This window comes from Anabrus simplex, chromosome 1, assembly GCF_040414725.1.
Source record: "Anabrus simplex isolate iqAnaSimp1 chromosome 1, ASM4041472v1, whole genome shotgun sequence".
Taxonomy (NCBI): Eukaryota; Metazoa; Arthropoda; class Insecta; order Orthoptera; family Tettigoniidae; genus Anabrus; species Anabrus simplex.
The window spans coordinates 25,735,938-25,756,837 of NC_090265.1; the positions used below are offsets into that span (position 1 = coordinate 25,735,938).

Below are 20,900 nucleotides of genomic sequence, written 5' to 3' on the forward strand. Positions count from 1 at the left end.
TGATAATAGGAACCGTTTCAAAGTATAAACTGTGAAAATTCTCTTAATGGTTCAATATAATCTAAAGGAATTTACATGTGCGCCAAAACTCCGGAAGGCAACTGAATCTTTAGAAAAATAGCCGCAAGGCATGTGCATTAGTGTCATTGTTTAAATTTTGTAAGCATTTACTGTATACTGTGGAAATGGTGAGATTTTGTTTATGTATGTGAAAATTAGAATATATAAGTCTAAATTCAGGCTCTCAATGGAGGATTTTTGTGTCCCCTTTTTGCCGGTATTGTCCTCCTGGCTAAATAGTTTTGTCTTTCTTATCTAGGCTATTTGCATCTGGTCACCCTATATCAGAGTCCCTTTTCCTAAACATTAAAGAAAGCCATGGTAGGTCTAAATAATCAGTACTATTATAATTTTGATGCGTTCTTCATTATATGCCGTCCATGGTTCATATTTCGGCTGTGACTGTACATTTATGCATTGAAACAGCATAGTGATGTAAGATGGCGGCGGACGCAAACTTCCGGTTTCGCTCTGGCTGCTCATTGCCAGTCTATTTACTGCAGTCTGTGGTAGGATTTGAATTTCAGGAGATCGTTAAGGCTCGCGATCTCCGGAGTTCCTAGTAGAGCTGTGTGGTCAAGGTCACGCTTATGGGCTCTCCTTGACAAGGTCGTTCTCTCCTTCCACTATTGTCTTGTGACGTCGCGATCAGGACTGTCGAAATGTCTACAACTTACTAGAGAAAGTTGGCAGATGATGTGCAAGTGAATTGGGAACATGCATCATTTTCAAAAATATTTTTTTTGAAAAGTACACCAATGAAATAGTACGTAAACGTATTACATTGTGGTATGTTGCCTTGTTTTCTACCATTAAAAAAATATTTAATAGTGCCTTTCCGCAAGGCGAGTGAAACGGCCTCTGACGTAAGCGGCGCGCTGTGACGTCACGATCCAGTACCGCATGGAGCTCTACCAGCCGTTGTGCATCAGCCGTTGCTAAAAGCCGATTGTTTATTATTCACGATTGCGAATAACTTCGAAATGACAGAAGAAAGGTTCGAAACAGCACAGTCAGACAATCTACCATGTGTAGATGTCATCATTCTTGAAAAATGTGACTTTTGTGGCCGCAGAAATTCGCGGATAACAAGCAAGTTTGTAAGTGGCGTCTTTTATATACGTGCAATGTACTGTAATCCATAGTATTAGGATAACAACGAACCTGGATAGATATCACATCACTTTCAACATTTCCTTCTAGACTGATTCCCCTATTATAGAATAACATTACATTTTCGGGCTTTCAGCATTAGTAAAGTAAGAAATCGGATTTCAGCACTAACATAAACATATAGGTAGCATTATAGTACTAGTCCGCTTCTGTGATGTAGTGGTTAATGTGTGCCACTCCCGGAGGCCCGGTTTCGATTCCCGGCTCTGCCATGAAAGTTGAAAACAAATAGTACGAGGACTGGAACGGGGTCTACTCAGCCTCGGGAGGTCAACTGAGTAGAAGGGTTTCGAATCCCACCTCAGCCAACCTCGAAGTGGCTTTTCGTATTTTCCTACTTCTCCTCCAGGCACCTAAGGCCACGGCCGTTTCCTTCCCTCTTCCTTGTCTATCCCTTCCGATCCTCCCATCCTCCAACAAGGCCCCTGTTGAGAATAACAGGTGAGGCCGCTGGGCGAGGTAATGGCCCTCCGCACCAGTTTCATCACCATATCCAAAGTCTCACGTTCCAGGACACTGCCCTTGAAGTGGTAGAGGTGAAATCCCTCGCTGAGTCCGAGAGAAAACCAACCCTGAAGGATACACTGATTAAGAAAGAAAGAAAGAAAGAAAGAAAGAAAGAAAGAAGGAAAGAAAGATCATAGTACTATAGGGCTATAATCTATCATTCCCAAAAAAATATATATTTATGGTTGGGACAACTGGCCTACCCACTTCCAGGACCCATGAAAGAGAATTAAATATCTTTGTGGAGGGAAAAAGTTAAACATGATAAAGATAAATATGACTTCATCTAGTTTTCACAAGTCGGGCTGAGTGGTTCAGACTGTTGAGGTGCTGGCCTTCTGACCCCAACTTGGCAGGTTCGATCCTGGTTCAGTCCGGTGGTAGTTGAAGGTGCTCAAATACGTCAGCCTCGTGTCGGTAGATTTACTGGCACGTAAAAGAATTCCTGCACATCGGCGTCTCCGAAAATCGTAGAAGTAGTTAGCGGGGCGTGAAGCCAATAACGTTAATTACATTTGGCTTTTAACAAGCTGAGCATATCAGGAAAGAAAAGTGTCCCGGTGACATTTTAGTCGTTCAATACAGGAATGTCTTTGGGTGCTGTGACTTTTACTTTTTTTTTGCTTTACGTCACACCGTCACATATAGGTCTTATGGCGACGATGGGACAGGAAAGGCCTAGGAATGGGAACAAAGTGGCCGTGGCCGTGGCCTTAGGTACAGCCTCAGCACTTGCCTGGTGTGAAAATGGGAAACCACGGAAAACCATCTTCAGGGCTGCCGGCAGTGGGGTTCAAAACCCACTATCTCCCGGATGCGAGCTCACAGCTGCGCGCTCCTAACCGCACGGCCAACTCGCGCGGTATTTTTACCCTTCGGTTTATTGACTTGGCTTGTATAACCTAAAACTTAGGCTAAGTTGGATAATATTTTAAACACCTACATCACTATTTTCACCTGTGTGCAATTATGTTATTTATTTCATTAATATTATGATAATTATTATAATTGAGCATTGTTAACTTATAAGACCCCAACAGACAAGCGTTGGTTTTGTGTAGAGTTATACATTTGTTAAACTCACGTTGTTTCCTTTCATGATGTACACGCCTATTCTTTGTTACATTATAGAGTATTTAGATATAGCCTAAATTTCTTTACCAATTAAGCTCTTCAATAAAGACATACATAACTGTCCCATGCCAAGATATATTGGTAGAATTAGAGCTGTCAAAATGGTCCATAACCCCTTTGATTTATTATCTTGACATGGATCACCCAAAACATAGGTTAGGTTTGGAGAATACTTTAATAATCAGCATTATTTAATGCACTGTTTTTTACTTTCATATTCCAAGATGTAATTGAAGCATTTAAATAAAGCATCATACATTAAAATTTAAAGTTTTACCACTAGAACAGCTGACATGGAAAAGTGATTTGAAAATTCAAACAAATTCATTTTACGTTAAAATCTTCAAAATAAAAAAATAAAAAAATAAACTGTAGACTTTTCCGATATATCACCAGCATTTCTCCGGCTCGCCAAAATCCATTTCCCCCTCGTTTTAGCATCTTTGGAACATTTATAAACAATTTGTTTGGTACGGTATGCGATGTGCTATTGCACATCGGAACTCTACACCATTTATAAGTTTTCTGCCTCACTGTCTGCGCAGGATTCATTTTAAGTCTAAAATATACCACTCAGATTATTATCCAATGTATAGACCTCGAATTTAACCATACTAGACACTAACGTAAAGTAGAAATACGCGAAGTGTATCCTGCTTCTCACAGAACACTATGTGTTACTTCGTCTGCTAATTCAGTCAACCTGTACGATGACGTCAGACCAATGAGATCGCGTGCTTGCGTGACGTGACATTTTCGTAGATTTTTATCACGTTTGGAGTTATTATTTGTACATTCTGATCACATTTTTTAATTCTGCATGAAATTTTGAATCAGATTAGCATATTTTTAATTAAAACCCCGGATCATGCATGTTCCCTATTCTTAACAATTTCGCTTTTATAGTCTTCTATATATAGCGACTAAACCGGTCTGTTAAGCCGACGTTGACAAGTTCGATCCTGACTCAGTCCAATGAAGATTCTCAAATACGTCAGCTTCGTATGAGTAGATTTATTGGCACCTAAAATAACTCATACGGGACAAAATTTCGGCACCTCGGCGTCTCCAAAAACTGTCAAAGTAGCATTAGTATTAAACTTTGAGTGTGAGAATTGTTTGAAGTTTCAATTTTAAAAGTAGAGAATTCTTTAACCCCCACCTTGCGTACGCCACTGAGCGAGATGTACGTAAGTAAAATTCACGCCAGGAACAGTGTTGATGTGTACATTTTCGTACATGGCATGGTGTTATAATCATGATCCATTTGGTCGTGCTTTGGCTTTATGATCCTTCTTTCTTTCTTTCTTTCTTTCTTTCTTTCTTTTCTTTTTTCTTTCTTTCTTTCTTTATTAATCTGTTTACTCAGCGAGGGATTCTCTACCGCTTCAAGGGCAGTGTTCCGGAGCGTGAGACTTTGGGTCGGGGATACAACTGGGGAGGAGGACCAGTACCTCGCCCAGGCTGCCTCACCTGCTATGGTAAGCAGGGACGTTGTGGGGGGATGGGAAGACTGGAAGGGATAGACAAGGAAGAGGGAAGGAAACGGCCGTGGCCTTAAGTTAGGTATCATCCTGGCATTTGCCTGGAGGAGAAGTGGGACACCACGGAAAACCACTTCCAGGATGGCTGAGGTGGGAATCGAACCCTCCTCTACTCAGTTGACCTCCCAAGGCTGAGTGGCCCCGTTCCAGCCCTCGTACCACTTTTCAAATTTCGTGGCCTTCGGGGATGGCAGCTAATCGTGCTAACCACTACACCACAGAGGCGGACCTTTACGATCGTATATTGTGTAATCATCTTTACGTGTTAGTGCTTGGAGAGTATGAGGAATGTTTGTGGATCGGTTATTTTCATACTGTATTACAGTCTGGGAAAACTCTGCGCTCTCGTTCTTATCGTAACGTTCAACGACAGAAGGCTCACTTGTTCGATATGGCGACCTTACCTACGCGTAGCCTTCTCCACAATCTTCATATTTTAAAATAATGATCCTCCGGAGAGGTCTGGTACAGGTCTTCCCAGTTGACGCTCTATAGGCGACGTGCGCGTCTTTGAGGACGATGAATTTTAATTTTGAATAGGGCACAAACACCCAGCCCCCAAAAAACCAAACCCCATGGCGCAGCAGCCCCGAAGGGCCATGACTTATCAAGCGACCGCTGCTGAGCCCGAAAGCCTGCAGATTATGAGGTGCTGTGTGGTCAGCAAAACGAATCCTCTCGGCCGTAATTCTTGGCTTCCTAGACCGGGGCCGCCATCTGACCTCAACTGTAATCACGTACGCTGAATTGACGTCGAAACAGCCCTCAGATTCAGGTAAAAAACCCTGCCCTGGTCGGGAATCGAACCCGAGGCCTCCGGGTAAGAGGCAGGCACGCTACCCCTACACCCAGCCCCCGAGTCAGAGGAATTAACCAGTTAAGGTTAAAATCCTCAACCTAGACCCAGCAGGGAATCGAACCCGGGACTCCTTCAACTTGAAGGCCAGCAAACTAAATAGAGTGCCGTACAAAATCTACGGTCTTCGTATTACCACATCCAGATGTCTAAGATTATATAGCACTTTGCACTTCGTTCTCATGAAGTAGACAAATTAATCTGTCTATTTCCTCAACAGACCATGATGTTACGTCCGCCATCCTTACCGACTGCCACTGAAAGCCGACACACTTGTTTTGATTGCTGACGATCGATGCTGTGTGACTGGTACCACTGCCTTCTGTAGTTTTAATTGTTCAGCCCGTTGATTGCAGTCGCTCGACCGATCCAGTGTGACAGCGCCCTAACCATTTCGCCACGGAGCTGGACATATTTTAAAATGAGTTCTTGCTTATACTTCACCTTCAGTGCCACGCAAACTGAACCATACAAAGAACGCCATAGATTCAGTAATTACAGGCACAAGTTGACGAAGCAGCTGGTCGGCATAAAGGGTATATATAGTCACTTCGTGGAACGGTCAAGTCAAAAATGGTGCACTGATCGGTCATAAATAGATCATTCTGGGGTTTGTCCTATATCGGAAGTTCATGGAGCAGTCACCAACTCCTGCGTTATTCGTCTCTCTTATGGATTGTTCACCAAACCATGGACGCCTAAAGACAAGGTCGTGAAGTACCTGGGAGTATTCCTTGACCGTCGCTTATCATGGAAATACCACATAAATCAGAAATTGAATCTAAGTTATGCAAGACTAACAAAACTATATCCTCCACAGAACAGGAAATCTTCCCTCCCATTTGAATGTGGATTACTTCTCTACAAATCACTGCCACGTCCTTTATTCACCTACGCCTGTCCAGTCTGGGGAGGGGCGGCTCGAACCATTATCAGACGACTGCAGTCGTTTCAAAACAAAGTTCACCGCATCATCACGAACGCTCCTTGGTACGTTCGAAACAAACAGCTACATCGTGAACTTCAGTTAGACACTCTGTAAGACGTGATTACAACGCAAGCCAAGACGTGCTTCAAGAAACTACAAAATATGCCTGGTGCTGTGTTCTTCGCCCTTGGAAAAAGATCAACATTTCCACGCCGGATTAAAAGTAGACTTCCTCAAGATATTTTACTTTCGCCATGAGAAGAATCTGAAGATGATCAGTGAGTGTTCGTGTTTTTTTTTTTTTTTTTTTTTTTTTTAAGTGTACAAATTTCCACTCGTGTGCTATTGCTCAGTACTTCTTTTAATCAACTGCCAATTTACTTCTCAATGAAGTGTTCAGTATAACAAGTATTGCAGAAAAATACAAGTTAACTAGAAACTAAAAACGGGAAACTCACTTTGTGTTTGTGAACAATTGCTTTTCTTAAATGTGTGTGTGTATCTTTTCCAGCACTTTTTATTACAAAACTTTGCTCTTGTATAGTTACAGAAAGGCCTACAGGAGGTCGACTTCAAATCACGTCATTCGTAAGTGATTATTTTTGCCTTGCATTGTTATGTACTGTGGTTTCCCATTTTCACACCAGGCAAATGCTGGGGCTGTACCTTAATTAAGGCCACGGCCGCTTCCTACCAACTCCTAGGCCTTTCCTATCCCATCGTCGCCATAAGACCTATCTGAGTCGGTGCGACGTAAAGCCCCTAGCAAAAAAAATTGTTATGTACTAAGATTTTTTTAAAACTCTCTTTTCAACGGTAATCTGATGTAGCATGTACTTATGCTGAACGATTAAATACTACATTAATAAAAAAATGGATTGTTCTGACCAAAAGTACAAACAAATGCTTACGAAAAGACAAACACACTGAACACCACCCGGGATTGGAAACTGCCAGAAGCACCGTGCAGAAGGTAGAAAAGTTTAAGTGCCGTGGAGAATATGTAACAGGAAGAAATACAGCGAGGAGATAAAAGAGACGGTGAAAAAGACGAAGGGTAAGGAAGATATGAACGGCCTCAAAGCTCAGGCATTGCAAGGTAACAGTGAGGATCATGATACGGTGACACTAGGAAGACATGGGGCAGAAACAACTGGAGAAAGAAGAGAGAGAAATCCTGAGAAAGATACTGCGACGAAAAAGAGGAGGTGAAAGATGGGAACGAAGATCAAGGGACAAACTGTACCAAATCATGAGGACGATCTCAGAAGAAGTAAGACTCAAAAGAGTGGTGTGATCAGGATAGACATGGAGAAGAGATTGGGAGACATCGGGTAGGTCGAGAGGAAAGACGTGTCTGGACTGAGATGGGGATCAAGGTGGAATGGCCAGAGAAATACATATACACAACCAACATGCCAGAGCTCAATGGCAGAGAAAGGAATAGGACAGAGAAGCACCAGTGAGGCAGACAAGAGAAGAGGATACTGAAAATATCAGCTGAAGAACGGGAGGGAAAGGATGAAGAAGTTATGGGAAGAAAACTCAAACCATGATAAAGCTGCCCGTGGTCCTAGAGTGCCCGGAAGAAGAATTTCCCTCAGAAAGTTATCAATTAATCAATCAGTCACTCCTGATCTGCACTTACGGCAGTCGCCCAGGTGGCAGATTCCCTATCTGTTGTTTTCCTAGCCTTTTCTTAAATTATTTCAGTGACACTGGAAATTTATTGAACATCTCCCTTGGTAAGTTATTCCAATCCCTAACTCCCCTTCTTATAAACGAATATTTGCCCCAATTTGTCCTCTTGAAAAAATTCGTTAGTCTCTTCTGCTTGTTACTGTCAACCTTTCCTCCCTTCACGTTGAAACTTCTCGTCAAAAGTGCGCGTTCGAGTTTCGTAAATGGAGCTTGTCATCCGCGACTTCGGGGGTTTCTTTCGTACGTGACCGGTAATCAATTTAGACCCGAGAAATAGCGAGGCTTCGCCCATTTTCCGATCACCAGAAGTTTTAGATTTTCGATTCCCGTCATATTAGCTGCCAGCATTATTGTAAAACTTTCTTTACTTGTTAACTCTTCCTCAATGTTGCCTAAAATTCCAGTTGCAGAGTATTTTTGCTTGAAGGGAGGAAATGTTTGCTTTGAGAAATCGAGAAGTTCCTGTAACCGAATTTCGAGTAATAGAGAAATAAATACCGTACACGTGAAGAATAGGACAAACGGCCGGGACATGTAAGTTACTTCGAGATACTGAAAATTCGAGTATTGGAGGTTCGAGATATCGAGGTTCGACTGTATAAAAGGGCGTGCAGTTGTAGTTAGTGGTTATTTTGTTTATTTACTTATTTATCGTATGGCATTTAGTGCCGGGAGTGTCCGAGGAGATATTCGGCTCGCCTAGTGCAAGTCTTTCTATTTGACTCCCATGGGCGACCTGCGCGTCTGAATGAATTTATTTATTTATTTATTTACTCGTGTCAGAAGCATACTTAATAATAAGTTAAAAATAAAGTAATAATTAAACTTTTTACAAAAATTAACAGACAAAGGAAATTGACCAAATTTACTGTAAATCTAGATAGTGTTTTTCCAGAACTGAGCCACACCTAGGGCGTTGTCATCAACAAGCATTGCATTAAATCTTGCTCTGAGCATGAAAATGGGCAGAGAGGACATTGACACATATGGCTTACTGTTTGTTCTTCACCACAGTCGCACTTGCTGTCCTCTGATGTGAAGCCCCAGTTCTTAATCGGTTAAGGGACCTTCTAACACTACAGTCTTCATTGTAGCCAGTCGGAAGTTGTTCTTCACGCGGCTCCATCCATTCTTGTCGCTTAGATTTCCACAAGGAAAGTCTTGCCTTATCTGGTGGTCCTTGCAAGGGCTTTGATGTCTGAATGAATGAATGAATGAATGAATGAATTAATGTGTGTGTGTGTGGGGGGGGGGGGTTATGATGACCGGCGAAACCCGGTGTAGGCACGTAGCCTCTTCCTGTCGAATAACACCAAGTGGTCTGTTGAAAGCTTTACGTCTCCATCCGACGGACGAATCACCATCAATGCCCTCACTTCATATGAGTACTGAGGAGAGGTTTGGAATTGAATCCAGTCTTTCTGCATGCAATCTAGTGATTAGAAATTGTATACCACCATCTCCCCTACCCTGTCGGCCAACATTCTGATGGTGAATATTTTTTTCACCAACGGGACTCGAACCGGCTAACCACGGCGTCAGACCGGTATAGACTTGAGCCCTTAACGATCATGGACCTTAAAATTGAGCTGTCGAATCAATCTGACATTTCTCCCCAGGCAGTGACTTGACCGGTAAATGAGCGGCTACGTTTTCTGCCGCACTGTGAGGTCATACAGTGGAAGTTCTCTTCCGAGGTTATGGGAAAGTCGTACATCCTTGACGAACGTCAGCGAGATAATTGAGGATTTGTCTACACCAAATGTGCTCTCGTCCAACCGCTCATCGGGCAGTTTGTTTAGCTTAATATATTCGTAAGAAAGAACACGAGAGAATTGGCGGGAGTGGATAAAATAGCCGCTCGGTTGGTGCCTAATTGTTAGGTGACAGTTGCCAATATCAGATGGTTACAATGTTATGTCTGCGTAGAGGGAAATTTTGTCAGTTCTTCGTCGAGAGTGGTCTTGCCTGATGAATTAGAACAATGTGCAGATCGAGCCATATCTGTTATGCTCTTTCTTGAGAATATCGCACTATATTAACAGTCTCTGCGGTGTAGTGGTTAGTGTGATTAGCTACCACCCCTGGAAGCCCGAATTCGATTCCCGGCTCAGATACGAAATTTGAAAAGTGGTACCAGGGGTGGAACGGGATCCACTCAGCCTCGGGAGGTCAACTAAATGGTCAGCGTTCAACCCTTCTGTTCACAGGGGGTCCCGGGTTCGCATCCCGGCCAGGTTGAGGATTGTAACTGCGTATGGTTCATTCCTATGGTTCGGGGACTGGGTGTTTGTATTAGTCTTAATACACTTCTCTTTGTATACCTATACAACCAACACAACATACGACACTACAAACACACAACAATCAATACATTCCTCCACACAGAGTTGGCGTGAGGAAAGATATCCACTGGGCCATATCAGTTTCAAGTGATGACCCCAATAAATTGGCATTAACGCGAAGAAGAAGAAGAAGAAGAAGAAGAAGAAGACCACGATATCAAGTCTTCCTGTCAATTTCCGAAGACGACTGTTCCCCAAACGACTGAAGGTGCGCCAACGACCAGGGTTGCCAACTCTGTGTAGAAGGAAAAATCTAAATTTGTACTAAAAAGTGTGTGAAGTGGCAGAAAGGGGACTAAAATTTACAATTAGGCTGCAGTTCTTACACTAAACATTATAATGGTTTACGATAAATTTGACATTTCGCATCATGCATGTAATTGTAGAATTCGCCAATTGGAGTGGATACCTTTGTTTAAATTTCGAGCAAGGCAGATTATTTCGTTTAAAGTGATATTTACTCTCACCACCAGCTACCTGAAGTAACCATTTCTTTTAGGAATCACATTTGAACTCTTCACTCTTGACCTATTACGGGTACAAGTGTTTTAACTCAATAAGCTACTTCAGTACCAAGTGGTTTTTTAAAAAAATGTTGATTTAACTCCTTGATTTGTTGTTGTCTAATTAAATCAAATAATGAAATAAACTCAGCATAGGCGGCGAGAGGAATGAGTCCGATATTGAAACATCACTCCCCACCATGAGAACCCGAGATTACTAACCAATAATTATTATGACGATTGTGACTGTCGGAACAAATGCAGGGCCAACACTACTACCATACATCCTCGTATGTATATATTTGTAGCAATTTGTAAACTGAGGGTATTTCTAAGTGAGATGTTTGGACTTTGTTCTTTATGGAACTTCGGCTAGAAATCAGTTTTGTTTTCTTTAATCTGTTGACCGTCCCGAGTTGGCTTTTCCCTCGGACTCAGGGAGGGATCCCACCTCTACCTCCTCAAGGGCAGTGTCTTGGAGCGCGGGGCTTTCGGTCAGTAAAACTGGGGTGGAGGATGAGTACCTCGCCTAGGCGGCCTCATCTGATAAGTTACGTACCACCCCGGCATTTGCCTGGAGGAGAAGTGGGAAACCACGTAAAACCACTTCGAGGATGGCTGAGGTAGGAATCGAATCCCCATCTATTCAGTTGACCACCCGAGGCTGAGTCGACCCCGTTCCAGCCCTCGTACCACTTTTCAAATTACGCGGTAGAGCCGCGAATCGAACCGGGGAGTCCGAGGGTGGCAGGTAATCACACTAACCACTACACCACGGAGGCGAACAGCTCTGATCTTAATAGATAAGAATATCGAAAGACTTGAACTCAGAAAACTCTGGATTTTACCTCAGAAAGGGCAGACTGGGACTCTGGCAACTCTGAACATTACAAGACAGTATTGGAGTATTGTAATCTTGTAGTGACTTAATATTTATGATTCATGGCAGTCATCTCATCAGTCAGTGTGTCAGTTCCGTTGAGCGATAAGAGCGGTTCGATTTGAGTCACCACTGAGCGACTCGGCGGGGTTCCAACTTCACCAGTTAAGTCATATTAACATAAAGTAAATAATTTCCACAGCTGGCCTGTTGAGAGTTCCCAAACATGTGCTCACAGCTAGACTTTCCTTAAAGAACTTTTTTGTTTGATCAAATGTTCATGAAGAGATCAAGATATTCTGGCTACAAAAAACGGCTATACATCCGGAGACATAGCACGAGCAGTCAGGATCAAGTACCCTGACAGGGATAGCACAAACTAGGACTACGGAAATAAAAAAAGAAACCACTTTGAGCTTTGCGAAAATCAAATTACCGTAAAAATATCTCCCGGTGTTGGCCATCCATCATCGGCTACTAATTTCAGTTGGCAACCAGCCATAAGACATAGCCTACACTTCCGGTCACATGCGTCACGTTACACGAATTTTCGGATGGCCCCTAACCATAAGACAGGTGGTGGTGATTATTGTTTTAAGAGAAAGTAAAACTATATAACACTAATCAGGGAGAAAAATGGAAGGGATCCGACACGTCGAAAAATGAAGGTATCGACCAAAGGAAGAAAAGGCGTGAAAATGAAACTCACTAGACCTCGATATGTAATACTGTCGTGGTCTTAAGAGTTGACCAATGTAGGTGGTGTTATTCTACTGCCCCCAGCCACAAGGGGGTGAGGTAAGGTTGCATCCTCTCTCCTATCCCTTCTGATTTATAGACTACTCTCATGCTACTTTTGCCGTGGCACTTGATGAACTTATCAGAGATCAACACGTAGATGACTTATCTACCGTATGCAGGCAATTTAATTTGATGCCATTCATGCTGCCTGCGCTTCAGTTTCGACGTTCTGTTTTCCTCCACCAGATGGCAGAGTAAACTGATCCTCAGTTCGGTGATTTGGTAGCTGAATTTTAAATTAATTTTGTGGGGTAAACGTAGCGGCTTCGTACAAACTGGAGTGTCAAATGTATTCTTTTTATTAAAAAAAAAAAAATCTGATTACCTCTTCTGGGTTTGAACCCGCGATGTTGAGATCCGGAAGCCGACGCTCTACCGCTGAACCACGTGATACCTTCAATATTTAGCTCACGGCTTTTAGTGCTGGAAGTGTCCGAGGACATGTTCGTCTCGTCTGGTGCAGATTTGCCTGTTCGCACCTGTGTGTCTGGATGTGAGATGATAATGAAACCTGGTGCCTACTCGTCTCGAATGGCAACAAGGGATCTGTTCAAGGCTCAACGTCTCCATCTGACGGATGCCCTCATCGATATGAACACTGCAGAGAGGTTTAGAATTGAATTCAGGCTTTTGGCACGTATTCTAGTGATGTACACCATCACCTCACCACCTCTTTGTGAGGGAGACCATGGGATGTTGATACTTCTCATAGTGTAAATGATACACCAAACGTTGCTCCTAGGACTAGCGTTTGTGATTCAGTATGTTAAGAAAGGAGCACTAAATCAATAGCCAGCCGTAGTGAACAATGTTGTCACAATCTGGAGGGGTGTAGGAGGAAGCCAAAGTATCAACACTGACCAAATACAGCTCATTTTAATGGTTTTCATGTGAGATGGTGGTAGTAATTGTTTTTTTTTTTTTGCACGTTGCTTGATGTCACACAGACATAGATAGGTCTTATGGCGATGATGGGATAGAAAAGAGCTAGGAATGGGAAGGAAGCAGCCGTGGCCTTAATTAAGGTACAGCACCCGCATTTGCCTGGTGTAAAAAAGGGAAACCACGGAAAACCATCTTCAGGGCTGCCGACAGTCGGGTTCGTACCCACAATCTTCCTAATGCAAGCTGAAAAGTATGTGACTGAAACCACAGAGCCACTTGCTTGGTCCCTTTGAAATGAACAAATTCTGGAAGGATGAGTGGTCATTCAGCTATGGATGCCTTAGATACGACGAGGGAGCTGAAGGGTAGTGAACACCCATGAACAGATAGAGAAAGAGAACTGAGCACCTTTGTCAAAAGTGGGGATGGAGGGACTCCGCCTCGTGCATTTGTGATGAGGAAGAGCACACCATTGAGCATATTGCCCAACACTGCCCCTTTCATTCCTATCCTGGAAGCCTTAGTGGCATTTATGATCTTACTCCTGATGTTCTTAACTCACTACAAATTTAAAAGTTGATTTGAACTTTCGTATTACTGTAGTATTGTTATACGATTACATAAATAACTTACTATAACCCTTCCTTGTTCTTAATTCTTAGTATTGTGTGCTCTGTCATGTAAAGCTGTGAACTGTTCTTTTGCAGGTCAGAAGCAGAAACGCAGTACGCCAAGAGCCTCAGTAAGCTGTCGTGCAAGTTGATGAAGGCATCCAAAGATTCGGTGGGTACTGTGACCCAGGCTTGGCAACGGGCAGGAGCTCAGATGGAGGCGCAAAGTGAGGCACACAGGTGTGTATGTATGGCATACGTTCTCTCCAGATGTCAGGTTCAAACATGGGACAAATCAACTTATTTGTGTAAAAAATATAGGAACATATACAGTAATAGGATAAACACAATGAAGGGTGAGCATCAGAACTGAGAACTTACTTGCGTGAAGACTACAGATATCACGATGTGGAGATTGACTCCTCTTCCTTCATTCACCTATCATGTGTTCTGATTTATGTTCTTCTCTTTCTATATGGGGTGTAACATTAAGGTATGGTCACACTTCCAAGACACATTCCTCACATGTAGAAAAAAATATGTTATATGGGCATAGTCTGGAAATGTCTGGCTCCATGGCTAAATGGTTAGCATGCTGGCCTTTGGTCACAGGGATCCCGGGTTCAATTCCCGGCAGGGTCGGGAATTTTACTCAACATCAGTTAATTTTGTTGGCACGGGGGCTGGGTGTATGTGTAGTCTTCATCATCATTTTATCCTCATTACGACACACAGGTCACCTACGGGGGTCAAATCAAAATACCTGTACCTGGCGAACCGAACATGTCCTCAGACACTCCCAGCACTAAAAGCCATACGCCATTCCAGTTCTGGAAATCCTTCCCTGGCTTCCGCATTCTCCATACCTAAACCCATTAGACTTTTATTTACGGGGACATTTGAAAACTCTAGTGTATCAAACCCAGGTGCAAGATGCAGAGAGTCTTTGTGCCTGCATTGCGGAGGGCTGCGAAACCATACCGAATACTCCAGGGATACCTCAGCGTATCCAGGATTCAATGCGAATGTAGCAAATATTCATTTATAGGAAGGGGAGTTAGGGATTGGAATAACTTACCAAGGGAGATGTTCGATAAATTTCCAATTTCTTTGAAATCATTTAGGAAAAGGCTAGGAAAGCAACAGATAGGGAATCTGCCACCTGGGCGACTGCCCTAAATGCAGATCAGTATTGATTGATTGATATTGATTGATTGATAGGTTGGTGCATGTATCAGTGTTAACGGAGGGCATTTTGAACATCTCATGTAGGAAATAGTTTCATCTAGTATACTGGTGCATTCTGTTCCTGAGTGTTTTCCATGATTAATGTAAGAAGTAGAGTTGAAGAAAATGAGTTCTAACATGACTCTGGACTCTGTTTTATAACATATTTTCTTCTACCTGTGAGGAGTGTGTCCCGAAAGTTTGGCCTACCTTATTATTACACCCTGTATTTTTAAAAATTTAATCCATTGACCCTTGGACTCAGCGAGGGATTCCACCTCAAGTGTAGTGTTCTGGAGCGTGAAACATTTGATCGGGGATACACTGACGAGAAGGACCAGTATCTCGTCAGGCGGCCTCACCTGCTATGCTGAACAGGGGCCGTGTGGAAGATGGAAAGTTTGCGAGGAGGAGGAAATCGAACCCTCCTATACTCAGTAGACCTCCTGAGGCTGAGTGGACCCTGTTCCAGTCCTCGTACCACTTTTCAAATTTTGTGGCAGAGCCGGGAATCGAACCCAGCCCTCCAGGGGTGGCAGCTAATCACACTAACCACTACACCACAGAAGCAGACTGTTACACCCTATATATGATGCTTCCTTCCCACTCCTAGGCCTTTCCTATCCCATGGTCGCCATAAGACCTATCTTTGTTGGTGCGACGTAAAGAAATTTGCGATATAACATAGATCACTGTTCTATTAAACTGATGTTACTGATGTTGGGCTGGTCATTTTTTTGACCAGTGATAAACAGTGGTGTTTCCTTTTACGAATGTTGAAAGATTTCTGTGTCGGAGAATTCACAATCATTTAGTTAGATTTTACAGTTTTAAGTTTAGAGACAACCTGGCTTTGAACTTTTTGGCACAATCATGACAAGAACATTTTCAGTAGTCCCTGGAAATATTTATTGATGAAAAAATGACAAATTCCAGGGAATATCTTGTGCCCTGATACCAGGCCATGGCTCAGCATTTGAGAAAGACTGGAATATTATAGCTTGGCAGTTTATGTAGGGAGACCTACAAGACTGGCTGGCAATCAAAGAGTTCATTGTAAATATTATTCTGGTTGTTCATGTTGTCGTAAGCTTGTTTGTCTGGAATTGTGTTGTTATTGATGGAGAAAGTGGCTCTCAACAGGTAACAGAGCAAAACATTCATCACACAATAATTACTATACACTTGACAGTCCTTGCAATTCCATGAGTCTAATTCCTATTTTTTTAGAGAAACAATTGAAGACTGTATTTTGTGCAGAAAAGTTGTTCCTGTTCAAGAGAATTAGAGCCGGCTCCATAGCTAAATATTAGCACATTGGCCTTTTGTACCAGGTTTCGATTCCTAGCCAAATCGGGAATTTCAACTTCCATTAATTTGGGGGTTGGGTGATTGTGTCGTGTCGTCTTCAACATTAGGATTCATCTCAGCTAGAGCCCCATCCTTACAGACGCCCACATTGGCTCTACGGCGTTAACTCAAAAGACCTGCACCAGACCTCTCCAGAGGTCACACGCGATTATTATTATTATTATTATTATTATTATTATTATTATTATCATCAGGGGAGTTAGAAGTGAATTTCTCCCCCAAAAAGATTCGTTAAGAAGGAAGCCATACTTTTCCAGTGTCGACTTAGTCAAATAGGACATTAAAAACTTTCCAGTCTGTCAAACACACAAAATTTCAATAAAAATGATAACACTATAAATGTACCTGTAAAAAAGACACACTATTAGACAAAAAAAGACATGTTTCATTTTACAAGTACATCCTCAGATTCTATCAAAGCACTTAAATCATGCGTAAATATGTACATTATTGTTTACGTTGCATAAACTTGTCAATGATAGAAAGTTAGGTGATTATACGAACAAGTATTAACAAATGATGATTTTATAAATACTCAACCAACACCGTATGAACATGTGGAACATTCACGACATTGTGAAATAGTGTTTGGTGACAACGGAATAAGCTTCGGCAATACAGATAAGTACAGATTTTCGTTTTTCCTTATGTTCATACGGTGTTGGTTGAGTATTTATAAAATCATTTGTTAATACTTGTTCGTATAATCACCTAACTTTCTATCATTGACAAGTTTATGCAACGTAAACAATAATGTACATATTTATGCATGATTTAAGTGCTTTGATAGAATTTGAGGATGTACTTGTAAAATGAAACATGTCATTTTTTGTCTAATAGCGTGTCTTTTTTACAGGTATGTTCATACTCTTATAATTTTGATTGAAATTTTGTGTGTTTGACAGACTGGAAAGTTTTTTATGTCCTATTAGTCTCCCAAAAGATTTATGAAGTTAAGCCTATCACAGAAAGGACTGCATCCCATGTGAAGGAACCCCATCAGTGGAACATGTGGTTCCTTCCTCAGACACAGTCATAGAATTCTCCATTCTTCGAACATTTGGTGGCTGGAGATAGTAGCAACCACTTACTGTTGTTAGTCAGTCATTAGCGCACCCCCACTGTTTCCAAGGCAGCCATGACAGGGACATTCATGATAGTCTTCTCCCAATTCAGTCTGTTTTCGGCTGCCTCCTTCAGTTGTTCTATTGTCATCCTCAGTTACTTGATCTCTGCTTCTGCTTCACTGATCTGTGATTTCTTTGGAGCACTGGATACAACCAGGAGGATGACAGTGATCCAATAGTTTTTATTTTTGACATTTCAAAACAGCTGAAGATGGCCTAAAGAGGCCGAAACATGTACTGTGCTCCTTTTCTGATGTTTGTGCAATGGCAAATTGTAAATAAATCTAAATGTATTGACTAGGTGGACCATTTACACTTGGTTATTATATAGTAATATTGTAAATACGGAATCAAAATGAAATTGTTACTGCTTATAACTCTTGGTCACTAATAAGTATTTAATGCATTTATTTACTCTGCTGTATGTACAACAATCGGACTTTACAAGCAAAAACACATCATCTTAATGAATTCTCGATATCGGGTTCCTCCTTTCTTTTTTCTTTTTTTTTTTTCTTTCTGTTATTTCTTTTGTCTATTGTCTTTCACTGCTTTCTAAAATCTGCTACATCACTCTCCTGCCAGTAACTAAGTTACGTTCACAGAAGATGATAACCTTTATGAACTGTACATGACAAAGGCTAACCTAAGTTAACCTAAAAAGTCATTAACTGAATTCTGTCCCGATATCTGTTAGGAAATCTTATCACTCTACCACTACGTGTAGTCTTGACTCGTTCACTGTTCTGGAAGGTATTTTCCTGTTTCTGGTTGGCATGGTATTTTTCAGAAACAGGGGGTGTTATAGGAGGTTGGTTAGGATTCCTCACTGTATCTCGTTCTGTTTCTTCATCTGCTAGTATATAAGCAGGTTTGAGTCTATCAATGGAAACGTTAACATCTTTGCCCTTGACACTGATGGTGAAATATTTGTCCTGCCTCTTTACCACTTGGAACGGTCCTTCATAAGGTGGCTCGAGGGATTCTTTAACTTTGTCTGTCCTCAAGAACACATGTGAACTACAAGAGAGGTCTTTGTGAATAAATGTAGATCTGGATGTCACTGTTCTAGGTTTAGCGGGCTTAAGATGCTTTATGTGATCCCAGAGTTGGGTCACAAAGGTATCTGGATTGCACTGTAACTGCACTGAGTGTTCGAAAAACACTTCAGGAAGTCTGATGGTGGTTCCATACATCATTTCTGCAAGTGAGTAGTTGGAGTCTTCTCGAATGGCTGCTCGTAGACCAAGTAGAACTGTCGGTAGGCTCTGAGTCCATCTGGGGTTCTTGTGTGCTCTGATTGCTGCTTTGAGAGTACGATGCAGCCGTTCTATTTTTCCATTTGCTTGGGGATGGTAAGAAGTAGTATGTTGCACCTTTGCTCCACAGAGCTTTGCTAAATTTCTAAATAATTCTGATTCAAATTGTTTCCCTTGGTCCGTAACAATTATTTCTGGAACTCCAAATCTTACTTATCCAATTGTTGTAGAAAGAACTTGCTACTGACTGGGCGGTGATATTGGCCATTGGAATGATTTCCATCCAACTGCTGAATCGATCAATGCAAGTAAGGCAGTAAATGTTTCCCTTTGATGGTGGCAAGGGTCCAATAATATCTACATGAACGACTTTGAGTCTATCATCTGGTTGCTTGAAATTTCCAACTGGAGACTTAGTGTGCCTTGTCACTTTGTTTTGTTGACAACTAATGCAAGATTGAGCCCATTTACGCACATAATTTGACAGTTGCTTTCACACCAGGATGTGCCATATCATGAATCTGTTTGAAAATTTTTGTGCGAAATAACTTTGGAACAAAAGGGTGAATGTTATCAGAAGAGACATCACACCACAACATGTACTGAGAGCCTAACTGACAGTTTGAATTTCAGTGATGTATTGTCTTGTCATAACTGCTTCAGCTCTTCATCATTTTCTTGATGCTTTGCTATGACTTCATTATCAATTACTGAAATTTCATCAAGCCTTGACAGAGTATCGGCTACAACATTATCTCTGCCACTTACATGACGCATGTCAGTCGTGAACTGCGAGATGTACTGCAGGTTAAGTAAATATATAAATATAAATAAATATAAAATGTTTACGAGAAACATTATGAGAAAATTCCGAACTTTGCGTGTACTGTGCTGCTTTTGCTTCTTTTAAATGACTTACCTTCTACTTGTTCTGAATTTTACAGTGCCTATCCCCGTTATTTTATATTGCCTATTCAATTGTTTTTATGTGGACTTGATCTTTAATTTCTTTCTTACCTATGCATTGTTTTTTGCGTTTTATTTGGCTGATGATGACACAGATTGGGGTCGAAACCGGTACCACTTCCGCTTATAATTAAATAGGAATGTAGCTCTACATTTCGTATTTATTTGTATTGAATAGGTTGAATGACCCTATTTATTATTTCAATTTAATCGTGATACATTTCAATACGGAACATTATGAAATTTTTATCTTTAAATGTACTGCAGGTGCCGTAGTTGCCAAGGGGATGCCTTCTCATTCTTTTGTTGGAATGCGTAGGTGATTGGTTTGTGATCCGTAAAAATGGTAAATTCTCTACCTTCAATGAGGTGCCTGAATTGTTTCACGGCCAGGTATATTGCAAGCAATTCTTTATCATATGCACTGTAATTCTTCTGCGCACTGCTAAGCTTTTTGGAGTAGAAAGCTATGGGTTTCCAACCAGCGTCTTCATACTGCTGTAATGCTGCTCCAACAGCCTGATCAGAAGCATCTGTGAAAAGGGCTATAGGCAGATCTGGAACTGGAAATGTCAGAAATGTAGCATTAATCAGGTCTTCTTTACATTTCTCAAACTTCTTCTTGGCTTCGTCGGTCCAGTCATTTTTTCTGCTGTCGTTCTTCTTAGCTCCTTTCAAATATTCGTGTAGAATAGCTTGAGTTTCTACTGCATTTGGCAGATAATGACGATAAAAGTTGATCAAACCGAGGAATGTGCGTAAGTCACGCACAGTCTCAGGTAACTTATAATCCTTGATTGCTTGCACCTTCTCAGGAAGTGGTCTCGAACCATTTGGTGTAATCAGGTACCCTAGAAATTCAAGTTCTTTTGCAGCTATTACAGATTTCGTCATGTTGATAAGGAGGCCATACTTCGACAACCGTTCTAAAACTAGCTGTAGGTGATGCTTGTATTCTGCAACTGATTTGGAGGAAATCAATACATCATCCAGGTATGGGAATACAAAATTTAACCCATTCA

General features: G+C 41.6%; 1 protein-coding gene across 5 annotated transcripts in view; it reads left to right on the forward strand.

The window, feature by feature from the left end:
• The window catches only part of Nost (Nostrin), a 486,512-nt gene that overhangs the window by 415,413 nt on the left and 50,199 nt on the right, over positions 1 to 20,900 (forward strand). For all 5 annotated transcript variants that reach the window (XM_067155829.2, XM_068229908.1, XM_068229904.1 and 2 more), the window contains one exon: positions 14,025 to 14,168. In XM_067155829.2, the coding sequence (XP_067011930.2) occupies positions 14,025 to 14,168 (144 nt within the window). The remainder of the gene's footprint in view (positions 1 to 14,024; positions 14,169 to 20,900) is intronic.